This window comes from Puntigrus tetrazona, chromosome 7 (assembly GCF_018831695.1).
Source record: "Puntigrus tetrazona isolate hp1 chromosome 7, ASM1883169v1, whole genome shotgun sequence".
Taxonomy (NCBI): domain Eukaryota; kingdom Metazoa; phylum Chordata; class Actinopteri; order Cypriniformes; family Cyprinidae; genus Puntigrus; species Puntigrus tetrazona.
In genome coordinates, this window is record NC_056705.1 from 14,963,134 (window position 1) to 14,975,347 (window position 12,214).

At 38.1% G+C, this 12,214-nt stretch overlaps 3 protein-coding genes across 3 annotated transcripts in view; 2 read left to right on the forward strand and 1 right to left on the reverse strand.

Moving 5' to 3' along the window:
• pelp1 (proline, glutamate and leucine rich protein 1) overlaps nt 1-2,046 on the forward strand; it is a 10,342-nt gene extending 8,296 nt beyond the window's left edge. The window contains exons 16-17 of the mRNA XM_043244180.1: nt 1-873; nt 1,541-2,046. The exon at nt 1-873 is cut by the window's left edge and continues 930 nt beyond it. Coding sequence (XP_043100115.1) covers nt 1-873; nt 1,541-1,633 — 966 coding nt within the window. The 3' untranslated portion in view covers nt 1,634-2,046. The remainder of the gene's footprint in view (nt 874-1,540) is intronic.
• Nucleotides 2,047-3,435: 1,389 nt separating this feature from the next.
• On the forward strand, nt 3,436-10,456 carry alox12 (arachidonate 12-lipoxygenase). The gene is made up of 15 exons (XM_043244181.1): nt 3,436-3,628; nt 4,907-5,050; nt 5,315-5,519; nt 5,622-5,703; nt 5,799-5,921; nt 6,079-6,185; nt 6,837-7,009; nt 7,097-7,240; nt 7,399-7,602; nt 7,729-7,815; nt 7,984-8,153; nt 8,249-8,370; nt 8,920-9,020; nt 9,191-9,361; nt 9,547-10,456. The coding sequence occupies exons 2-15, from the start codon at nt 4,907-4,909 to the stop codon at nt 9,724-9,726; spliced, it is 2,013 nt and encodes a 670-aa protein (XP_043100116.1). The 5' UTR covers nt 3,436-3,628; the 3' UTR covers nt 9,727-10,456.
• A 113-nt stretch (nt 10,457-10,569) lies between these two features.
• Nucleotides 10,570-12,035, reverse strand: rnaseka (ribonuclease, RNase K a). Its single transcript, XM_043244183.1, has 3 exons — nt 11,781-12,035; nt 11,297-11,379; nt 10,570-11,111 (listed from the first exon to the last, which is right to left on the reverse strand). Exons 1-3 carry the CDS (start codon nt 11,856-11,858, stop codon nt 10,967-10,969), a joined length of 306 nt encoding a protein of 101 aa, XP_043100118.1. The 5' UTR covers nt 11,859-12,035; the 3' UTR covers nt 10,570-10,966.
• Nucleotides 12,036-12,214: the final 179 nt, after the last annotated feature.

Consider the following 12,214-nt stretch of genomic DNA (forward strand, 5'->3'; position numbering starts at 1 on the left):
GTCATTAACATCAACAGCTCAGATGATGAGGAAGAGGAGGAAGAGGAGCTGGAGGAGGAGGATGAATTAGGAGAGGAGGAAGAAGAGGAGGAGGGCCTGGAGGAAGAAGAGGAGGAAGATGAAGGTAGTGACTTCATTGATGAAGAGTACTGTGAGGATGAGTACGAAGACTATGATGACGAAGAGGGTGAGGATGAGGATGAAGAGGAAAGTGAGGAGATCCAGCCGTTGGAGGGAGACAACGGCAGAGGGATGATGGACGAGGAAGAGGCCGAGGTCATGATCGAGGGAGAGGAGCAGCAAGGGATGGAAATGTTCTGCATGGAGAGAGAGCGAGAAGTGGAACCAGGGATCGAGGAGATGGAGGGGGTGAGAAGTGTCTATGCAGATGAAAGAATCAAAGACAAGGGGACCGTAGAGGAAATTGAGAACATTGGAGCAGTTGAGAGAAATGAATCTGTGGTTGGCAAGGATCAAATAGAGAGTCTTGTAATTAGTGGAGATGCAGAAGGCCACGAAGAGGACACCAGAGTGGAAGCAATTGAACCTGAACTGAAAACATGTGAGCAGGAAGGGACAAGACCAGAAGATCCTGCTGAAGATGCTGGGCCATCACATCAGGGTCAGGAATCGACTGTTGTAGATGAAGTTCAAAAGCAAGAACCAGAATTACAGCCTGAAGACACATCCAATCTGAGCGCCCCATCTATGTCTGAGCAAGAGGTGTTACAGAGTGTAGCCGAGACAGCAGAGGAAGAAGTAGAGAAAGAGAGCGATGAACAAGAGGGGGATTCAGAAACCAGGGGAACAAAGAGGAAAATGGAGGATCGTGAGGAAGGAGAGGCTTCTGAACAAGGCACCGAAAAGAAAAAGGTAACTGAGTAATATCTAACCCTGCTGCTAATTTTTCTAAATGCAAAAAAATTAAGTACTTGAGCACCAAATTAGCGTATCAGAATTGCTGAGTGATGACAGCTGATGAAATAAAGATTTTAAAAGTTAGTATTTTTCACAGTGTTACTGTATTTTTGAATTTAAAAATAATAATCATCTTACAGAACCCAAATTTTTGAACGGTAATGTGTATTTGGGATACCATAGTACCGCTCGGTACACTAAGAAACACTAATGTTGTGTTTTTTAGCATTACTGCAAAGTACATCAACCACAGTAAAGACAATATTAGCCTCTCCAAGTTAAATGTTAGCCTTTCCAAGTAACTGTACGTACTTAAATGTTAACAATTGTTACTGGCACAGTAATGCACGAACATGTATAGGCTATGTACAACAGCAGGGATTCACTTTACATCAGCATTTATGTGCATAACTGCATGAAGTACCTTCTGGCCTCAGTTTGGATCAGTTATTTAAACAATTGAAGAAGCCAAAACAAATGAGATTGCCTTGTATTTCTTGTCCTTTGTGTTACTACTTGATTTATTCTGCTTATTCTGGTGGTGGTATGTAAACAATATTTTGCTTCTTTTTAGCATTTCTCTCCAGCACATTTCCTGTAACTCGCTCAATTTCTTTTACAGATAGATGATGAGGCAATGGCTTCTATGCTGGCTGACTTTGTTGACTGTCCACCAGACGATGACGATCACGGAGCTTCACAGTCACAGTCCTAACATGACCAAACTTCTCATTCTCTCAGTTGTCACATGAAAGGAGTGACAATTCAATGAATAGTCAGAACCTGAAAGGTCACATTTGACTGTTGCCTCAAACTCCGCTGTTTCTTTGGTAAGAGTTTTAGGTTTTCATGTTAAAAGAAACGCCAATGCCATTGATAATATTAAAGATTTCAAAAACCATTCATAAGAGAATAATAAGCTTTTAGGTGGTCATGTTTTTTTTCTTTCTGGCAGCTTAATAAAAGTATGATACAGTAGTCACAAGTATTCAAACGTGCTTTTCTCATTTGGAAACTATGATTGATGTGTTTTGTGGTCTTTTTTTTGTATTATCAGTTGTATATGTAACACACATGCCGTTGTGTTTGAAAAAAAAAATCATGCAATAAAGAGGTTCTGTTATGGCACTTTGTTCGTGGATTCTGTAGAAATTTGACACTGTTATTTCTAAGTTTTAGGTCAAGTAAATTATAACCACAATTTGAATTAAATCAACATGTTGTATTGGGGAACTGATATGGAGTGTTCTCAAAAACAATCGTGCATAACAGGAGCTTGGCGTGATACGTCTACTAAACAGACGAACTCTGTGGACATGGCATGCAAAACAAGGCCACAGGAATGAATTCATTATCCTATATGAATTCATTTCCTGAACTCCGGTCCTGCTTTTTGGTACTACCGTATGAGATATGAGATATAGCATTTTCAAGTATGGTGTGATAAGGTATAGCTCTTGAGAGTGTTTTTCTGGAATGCAACAATGAACTAGCTCAGCGTTGTTAGCTGTAAGAAAGTATGTACTTTATGAGAGTAAATGTTTAGCTACACATAGCTTTTAGTTTCTGCACAACCATTCAAAAGTTTGGGGTTAATATTTTTTAAAACATTTTGTAATAGGACCGTTGCATCGGTTGGATAAAAAATACATTGATGTAATTCATTCCTGTGGCGATGCTGATTTTAGCACTTTTTTAAGTGTCACAAATAAGAAATCGGATTGTAATACTTATTTTGCTGCGTAACCTTTTTTAGGAAACCTGCAATTCGTTTTTGCTCGGAATAAATGGATGAATAAAGTCAAGAAAAAAACTTATTTGAAATGGAAATCTTTTGTAACATGCATTCTTGTTTATGTTTGGTCAGTTTACCAGATGACAACTAGCTGACAAAGGAACGTGCTAACATCACACTACATCATGTCCGTCATGTACTTCCTCAACGCCAAATACATTTAGGCCTTTCATTTGAGATTGTAAGTTTCAGTGTTACGTAAAACCTTCATGTTCCATATTAAAACACAGGACCAAAACTGAGACACAACCACTGGAAAAATAAGTGAAGTGTCTTAGTTAGAATCTTATGATTTGCCAATACCCTTTGAAGAAGGTAAAGCGTTGCTTGTGCTTCTGCACAGAATGGCCTTCTTTTAAAAATGAACTCTTTGCAAGTGATACGTTGTCACACTGTGGCCTCTTAACTGAAGCGCTGTTTGAAGTCTGCTTTAAATGTGATTGTGATGACTTAGACAAGGTTCATGGGAAGGTTTCGCATGTGCTTCGGGGAGGTTTCACAAGTTCGGTACCAAAAAAAATATTCTCATGCATAACCTTGTGGTTTTTCTGTGAACTGTACGACTTCCTTGAAGTGAATAGCAGAGGAAAAAAAAAGAATAAACAAATGAGGAGGTAAAAATATCAGCCCATAGAGGACTATGACGGAAAAAGCTAAAAAGGTTGGAGAGGGGGGAAGGGATGGAAAGGAGGTATGAGGGAGGAGACCAGTAGAGACGGGGCATTTCAAAGCAAATATCTGCCTGATCCAGTCAGTCAAACTGGGAGGTCAGTGCACAGACAGTTATTGTGTACAAAAGGGTTTGCGACAGGCTGAAAGAAGGAAACTGAGAAAAAAGGAGCAAGAGAAGTTAAAGCAGAGAAGGAGCAACACAAAAACCTTATTCTCTCCACCACAACATTCTACGGAGAAAAGGTAATGCTTTTTTCACAACTATTCCTCAGATCTCTGACTATTTATTTGAACCTATTTAAAATATATTTAAGTTAAATCTATTAGTGTTTCTTCCTCAACCGGAATAACTATAGTCTAGGCACTTCTTTAAGTTACTTTTAGACCTTCGAGGCATCTTTGCCGATGGCCACAATGTGATGATTCTTCTGAGCTTTTGGGCAGTGCATACGTGCTGCGTCTGTGTGCTATACATGCAAAACATTTTTATGCACCTGTCCAGAGTGCAGTTTTATTAGCAGACGCAACGGACAGATAAATGAGCTCGCACTAAAATATCTTTGTGTAACCAATCTGATAAAAGTGTTGGTTAAAGATTAACATGCTTGATTAATCTGAACTAGAGTGTGAGAAAAGCTGCTTCAACGGCAGCAACTAATAAAACCCCTTATTATAATACAGTTTTAAGTTGTATAAACAGACGTAAATGTAAATAAATGAATGTTAACCTAGATCAGAGGCGGACAAAGTATACAAATCCATTACTTGAGTGAAATGAGCATAGATAATACTGGTCAAATATTACTCCATTACAAGTGAAAGTTATAAAGAAATGAAAGCATAGATAATATTATGGTCAAAGTTTATTACTCAATTACAACTGTGACTAGTTAGAGAAGAAAAAAATAAAAGTTGCTAAAAAAAACTCACCTTGTAGAAATGCAGATACTCAATAAGTGAAGTTAAGTCATACGTTTCCACAAAAAAAAACAAAAAAACTCATGTAAAATGCAGATACTCAAAAAGTGTACTTAAGTACGATACTTGAGTAAATGTACTTCGCCTCTGACCTAGATTAATAAATGCTTAAAAAATATTCATGATACCTAATGCATACCTAACAAATAAATCTTATTGTAAAATGTTCCCTTCTATTCCTTAATATCGATACTGTCTTTTTGTTCTGCTGTAAATACCACACGCACAATGGGCTGAATTGTGTCGTAAGCTCATTAGACCAATTGGAAATTGATTTGATTGTAGGTGTGTCTTGGTTTCGTCTTTAAAATTCATTGCATCTATTATTATGTAAAAACAGGTGATATAGCCCAAGGAGGCTCGTTCTTATGCAAGGATTCCTTATCCAGCCATTGCTGTTTTCTGCTTTCACTTCCACCTTACATTGCTTGTTTTAGAAATCATCCGGTGCAGACAGAAACTGATTGCACAATATATCAATATATCATCTGACAGTGACCAAAACAGTAGGCAATATAGTTACATACATTTGCATTCGTGCAGATGGAGTACAAAGTGACAGTGGCCACCGGGACCTCCGAATATTCAGGAACCAACAATTATATATACGTGACTCTAGTAGGAGAGAGAGGAGAGACTGAGAGAACCTTGCTGGACAATCCAGGCCTAGACTTCTGCAGAGGAGCGGTGAGGAAACATGCTTGTGTGCTCACGGTTATTCATACTATTTCTTGCTTTTCCCTCTGTCTAATGCAGTAGCAATCTTTAATTGACGAGTTACGAGTAATCATAACGTTATGAAAAAATCGCATTTGTAAAAAAGAATGAAGAATAAGTCAGCATTAAATGAGGGTGAAGGTAATGCACGACATGTGAAATAACCGTAACTAAATATGCAATAATAATGAATGAAAACATCTCTAACATTGCTATATCCACATGATTGTTCAGGTGGACGATTACGCAGTTAAAAGCGATGCCGATTTGGGTCGACTGATACTGGTGCGACTGGAGAAGCAGAAGTACTGGGTGGAGGACAACTGGTTCTGCCGTTACGTGAAAGTCGGTGTACCTGGACAAAGGTGCAGCTACACTTTTCCCTGTTACCGTTGGCTAGTGGGAGATAAAGTGATAGTAGAGCTGAGAGAAGGCACAGGTCAGTCACGTTGAACTGCATGCAATAACAACTAAGATCATTCAGAGATCAATAGAAATTCACGCGATTAAAACCTTAATTTTGGTTCCTTTTCTTTTATAGCCAAAAAGATCAGTGATGACACCTTGCCACTGGAATTATCTCACAGAAAAACAGAGCTTCAGGAGAGGCAAAAAATATACAGGTACCCAAAGGGATTGCATGCACTAAACTTATCACCGCATTCCTATCTTTGTAAAGAATGTTTTTCCCTGTTGAACTCTGTGCGTCACCTATCAGATGGCTTGCATGGGCCCCAGGCATTCCGAAATGCATTGATGCCAAGTCAGAGGCCGATCTGCCCCAGGACGCTCGCTTTGACAACGAGAAGCGCAGCGACTTTGTGGGATCCCTTCACTATGCGTGAGTAAAATGCACTATGGTTTTGCAGTGCAAGTGTTGTTTTAGCAAAGCGACTTTAAAGGTGAATAAGCCGGTGTGTTCCCCTGTATATGCATCATTTAATTACTATTACATTAATCTGATCACTAATTCATTTGAGCACCATTTGGCCTCTCAGGCTTTTGGAGCTGTCTTTGAAAAAACTGGCAATCAAGTTTGGAAAGTCCTGGAATGACCTGGACGACTTCAAGAGGATCTTCTGGAAGCTGAGAAGCCCCATAGCTGGTAACAATCATTAAACCTTCACTCTTTGCTACAACAAAATATGCATTTCATGCAAATCTCTTCGTTCTCGGAAAGCCCTCTTCCCAGAAAATGTCATTCTGTAATATGTTTATGTAACGCTTGTGTGAAACATGTTTCGTACATGAATGGCATTTCACAATGTCATGTCAAAATTTTACGGTTACTCCCACTCACAAAAAAACATGGACAAAGGCCCCGTGTTCAGATAACTCTGAATTATAAAAACTCACAATGAAGCTAAAATGTGAAATAATTAGGTGGTATAAATATTCTAGTCGCTTTGACAACATAAACCAATAGTAAATGAAACAACACTTACCTCATAGTCTACTCGTGAGAGTATTGTTATTATCAGTGTTATTCGTTGCACATTGTACAATAAAACATAAAAAAAAAGAGCATTTTTGCTATTGCTATTTGCAACGTGCTACTTTTGCTCGATGTTTTTTACCTCATAAATATGCAAATGAGAAATACCATCCTGGGGTTAGAGATGAAGCGGAGCAGTGGAATATTGATCGATTGTTCATTGGCTTTTTTTTTTAAATAATCGATGTTGATTCAACCTACTCACAAATGTGTTTCTAAATATTACGAAATAAAAACCCAAATGATCAATGTTCTGATCAGAATACACCATGAACCACTGGAAAGAAGACTGGTTTTTTGGTTACCAGTTCCTCAATGGCTCAAATCCACGGATGATTACCAGGTGCAAAGAGCTGCCCTCCAACTTCCCTGTCACTGGAGACATGGTGCAGTCTTCTCTGATACCTACAACCACTTTAAAAAAGGAACTCATGGTGAGAGTTTAGTGTTTATTTTCTTTAGTGCAATATGATTCTTGGAACAGTGGATCTAATAATGCTTCTTTGTCTGTCCTGCTACAGAAAGGAAATATATTCCTGGTCGATCACGCGATAGTGGATGGGATTCCTGCCAATGTAATCAGAGACAGAACACAGCACATAGCTGCCCCGCTTTGCTTACTGTATGAGCATCCCGAGAAAGGTCTCATTCCTATCGCCATACAGGTAGAACCTGCTGACTCGCATTTACGCTTAGAATCAGAATAATCTGGGATAAATATATAAAACAGAACTTCTCTCCTGCCTCCATCTCCTGAAAATATGTTGCATAACGAAAAGCATGTACAACTGAATTGTGCTGATCGTTCTCCCGTTCCTTTCAGCTTGATCAGAAACCTGATAAGGACACACCCATATTTCTAGCTAGTGATCCACCTCTGGCCTGGTTGTTGGCTAAAATGTGGGTTCGGCACGCCGAGTTCCAGGTCTTTCAGTTATTGTCACATCTGCTGCGCACACACTTGGTGGTAGAAGTGATCTGTGTGTCCACGCTCCGACAGCTCCCTGCGGTTCACCCTATCTATAAGGTTAGAGGAAGCGCTTTTTAGGAAAGATACATTTGCATGTTTAAAGTTAGATAATCATTCTTACATCAAAGTCATTCATTCGTGCAATTATATAGCTGTATTTTATGACATTTTCTCCTATTGCAGCTCTTGACTCCTCATCTGAGGTATACGCTTGAGATTAATTGTCGTGGAAGAACACAGCTCATCTCCCCAGATGGCATTTTCAAAAGGGTGAGCATCTGTAACCAGTAAAACCTACAAAAAATACAGTTTTTACCACTTGAATTTTTGTGGATTTGGATCTTATCACCAACTAAAACCAGTCAACCACAAACAGCGTAACTGCAGTGTGTTTTTACTCGCTCATTGGGTCATACATAAAAACAAAGTGTTTTTCAGGTGGTATCAACAGGTGGAGATGGACTCTTGATTCTGGCCCAGAGGGAGTATAAAGTATTAACCTATCGCTCCCTCCAGCCCAAATTTGACTTCTTGGACAGAGGAGTTACTAAACTGAAAGGCTATTTCTACAGGGATAATTCTATGATGCTGTGGGATGCCATTCAAAAGTAATATTTAAAATAGGATTTCTTTATTCAATGCTTTTAATTTCAGGCATTTTGAATGTGAAACAGCAGACCTAAATGCCCTTTTTCTCTCCAAGTTTTGTTTCAGGAATAATTTCCCTGTACTATAACAGTGATAGTGAAGTTGAACAGGACTCAGAACTTCAGGCGTGGATTAATGATGTGGCTGTGGAGGGCTTTGTGGATGTGCCCTCTTTTGGTAAGATATGAATACATATCTTATACATATCATATTCGAAAGGTTGTGTTCGGTATCTTGTTTTTACAAGAAATGAACACTTCTATTAGAAAGGATGCATTTAATTGAATAAAAGTGACAGTAAAGACAGTTATAATGTTACAAATGGTCTCCGTTTCAAAGAAATGCTGTCCTTTCAACTGTGAATCAATCGGTTATATATATATATATATATATATATATATATATATATATATATATATATATATATATATATATATATATATATATATATATACAAGTAGCAGGTCAGATACACTATTCAGTCAAAATATTACAGGAAAGGAAGTAATAAAGAACATAAAGAATAATAATACAGTGCCCCCGTGTGGCCACTTTGGGGAACACACATGTCTATAGTTTGAGCCTTATCACAATGAACTACAGTACATAAGCCTTGTGCTTTTGTGTGATTGAACTGAATAAAGAGAAAAAAGAACTGCATGGACTAAATAAACGGCGCTTGAAACGGACTGTTAGTGGTAACTATTGATGTTTCTTGCATGTCAGGTCTAGCCAGTGAGCTGAAGACAAAAGAAGAACTCGTCACACTGTTAAGTGTGGTGATCTTTATAAGCACAGCACAACATGCTGCCACCAACAACGGCCAGGTAACTAATACATCACATCTTATCAAATCTGACAGTGCGCTTCAAAGACCTGCTTATTTTTCACCACACTGAATGCAGGTTTCCAGACACGAAGTGTTACCCAAAAAATTTTTTCGAGCCTTAACCAAGCTTTATGCCGCTCACTGTCGATATTCCTCTCTATACTGTAGTTTGATTGGTGCGCATGGGTTCCCAATACACCCTGCACCATGCGGCACCCTCCACCGACAGACAAGGACGCCGTCACCATGGACATGATCATGGACACACTCCCTGATATCAGCCAGTCCTGTGTGCAGATGGCCATCACATGGCACTTGGGCAGAGCTCAGCCAGATGCGGTGCGTCAACAGCACTTTGCTTTTATATTATTTATGCCCATATACGTACAATATAATTCATAATAAGTCAGATTATACCCATCCAAAAGAAATTTCTTTCCATGAAGCATTAAAAAATTAATTAGCCTTTAACAGATTATCATAATGATGTCTTTAACAGTTCTTTGTTTCCTCCCTTTTCTCAGATCCCGATGGGCCAATATGTGGAACAGTACTTCACGGAGCCTGCGGCTTTAAAAGTGATTGATAAATTCAGAAAGGAGCTGAAGGAACTGGAGGAGCAGATAATAACTCAGAATGAGGGGCTGGAACTGCAGTACCTCTATCTGTGCCCAAGCCGCATGGAAAATAGCATCACCATTTAAAACTCTTCTCCAAAATGTATGCGTATATGCAAGTCAGAATTGTTTCGAGTAGGTCAGCTAAATCTTACTCATCATACATTCAGATTACACCAAAGGTACCTTTCCTAGCTACAGCTGAGACCAATGCCTTTTTCAGGAATGGTATCTATGAAATACTGTGACATAATTATGTAATTTGTTTAGTTTGCACTACTGCATTTTTTGTTGTTGTTTTTTTACATTCAATGTCGTGAACAGTATTTATTTTTATTTTTGAAAATAGTTAAATGAAAAAAAAAAATGTTGGCGATTCTACTCATTGCGGTATTGTTTAATACACGTCATCAGCCTTGTAATGTGCTCTTCATTGTCCAGTTTCAGGATTAAGTCATAGTTCAATTATGACATTTACGTAATTTTCAGGAAATCATCTTAGAAGAAAGGCATTACTGGGTGTGCATCTCGAGGCAAAACAGTAGCACTGATATATCTTAAGTTTCTTTTAGTTAAACAGCTCAGATTTACATTTTAATCTGGGACTAGATTTAAGCCATAACCTATTAAACGTGCTATTAGTAGTTTTCTGTGAAACCGGGGGCATATGTATTGCATATATAGCCCATTCTTTTTCCAGATGTGCAAAATGATACCAGCATTACTACTATACTTTATACCTATAGCTGTATTAAAAAAACTAACATGCATTGTGCAGATATTTTTCATAGCTAATAAAGTCTGTTTTGCTATTTCATATTCAATATAAACCCATTCAACAAACTTACAGTAAGTTACTCTTCTAAAATTGTAGAACCGTGTCGACTGAAAGACAAGGTCTACACTTAATTCCTACAGTGACAAACTGCATAGACAAAATCTTGAATCATTTATTGTGACAACAGAGCCAGTGCGCACATGTAAAATTCCATTCAACATTTAAATAATGAGACTGCGTATATGATAGGTGCTTAATATAAATACAATCATTTATTCATGTTTAGTAGGTCTACTGATCGAGAGAGCACTATGATAGGTAAATTAGGAAGGCACCAGATCATGGTTAAGTGCACACATATTTACGATAGGCTTCGAGATAGAAAGGCAACATAGAAAAGCACAGTAAAATAGATCTTTTCAAATCAATCTTGTTTAAACTTAAATATCTACACCCATTTAAGGCTTCATTTTAAGGCAAATACAGAATACAAACACACAGACACAAAGGAAGGTAGAGGTAGAGTTACACTCCAATCACTAGGTGGTACTAATGCACTAGATATTCCTTGCGCTTGTTCAGGCGAACTTGACAAAAAGACAGGAATCCAATGCCAACATAGATCGCTGCTGCAATGAAGCAATTGTATCCGACTTGGTTGTACAATTTATAGATGTTTTGCAGTGCCGTCGACCTGAAACGAGAGAAAAGAAAAACGTGTAAGAAAAGCAGACTAAATTCGAGAAGACTACCAGGGAGAAAAAAAAAAAACAAACTGTCAGAGCTTCCGATGAAGTCTTGAGAACGTGAGGCATTTCCTATGTTATACAGACTTATTTTCCAGTGTGATTAAATGAGTAAGCGACAGAAGCAACTCACCCGTCCTCCATGTCTTTCTCTGTGAAAGGTACATCCTCTATGAGCACAGCTGAGTGTGTAGAAAAAAAAATCCCCAGCATTGCCTAAGAGGAATAAGATGTTAATTATGGTGTATGCTGTATTTTTCCCTTTACTGCACTGTCTAGCTAGTTTTCATATTCAGAACAGGATTTCCCCACAGTTTTCAAATAATTTATAGTAGTGGCTGGGAATTTTCAATATACATATTTTTAGCATTATAGACCTCACAATGAGCAATTCCTAGTTAAGTTACATTAGCTAAAATTACTAAAAGTAAACTTTATTTCCAGCCCTGCAAATCAAACTAAGAAAAGAAAAAGAAACCCTGCATTGTTTGTTGACATTATGTGTGAAGGATAGTTACTTACTACAGTACTCAGAAAAGTAAAATATGCTCAATGCATTTTAATGACCTTTCAGAATGTATAAATACTACCCATAAGAAAAAAAGCATTTAACTTACCAGCATAATAACACCCCAAATGCTCAGGACCAGTCCACATGCTGCCAGTTTAGGACCGCAGAAAAGCAAAGAAGCCATTCTAAATAGCACTTTGTAAGTTTTCAGTTACTCGGAGATGCCACCGGACCGTTTCCAAAAAAAAAGTTTATTTATACGACTGTCATTTCAACTTTAAAAGTTACTTTTGTTTAAGTTCCCTAGCCTCGGCAAGCCTGGTGTCAACAGTCACCCGATTAAATCAGCTGACTTTAGAGGAAGCGGAAGTAGAATGACTGCCGAGTGCAACGTCATAAAGAGTTTAAAACTAACTTTAAGCACGTCGTATATATTCAGAGCTGTCTGTTTAGACTATCCACATCAGCTACCTTTTACTCGCTTTATTATACCGATTAAGAAGAAGAAATACAAAAAATCAGCCACTTTTAATTGCTTTT

Coding starts and splice junctions, on each gene's coding strand:
- rnaseka (XM_043244183.1), bottom strand. CDS start 11,858: ATGGCTTCTTTGCTTTTCTGCGGTCCTAAACTGGCAGCATGTGGACTG. Junction 11,380..11,780: donor TTTGGGGTGTTATTATGCTG/GTAAGTTAAATG, acceptor TATTCCTCTTAG/GCAATGCTGGGGATTTTTTT. Junction 11,112..11,296: donor GAGAAAGACATGGAGGACGG/GTGAGTTGCTTC, acceptor CTCTCGTTTCAG/GTCGACGGCACTGCAAAACA.
- alox12 (XM_043244181.1), top strand. CDS start 4,907: ATGGAGTACAAAGTGACAGTGGCCACCGGGACCTCCGAATATTCAGGA. Junction 5,051..5,314: donor TAGACTTCTGCAGAGGAGCG/GTGAGGAAACAT, acceptor ATGATTGTTCAG/GTGGACGATTACGCAGTTAA. Junction 5,922..6,078: donor GTGGGATCCCTTCACTATGC/GTGAGTAAAATG, acceptor TTGGCCTCTCAG/GCTTTTGGAGCTGTCTTTGA.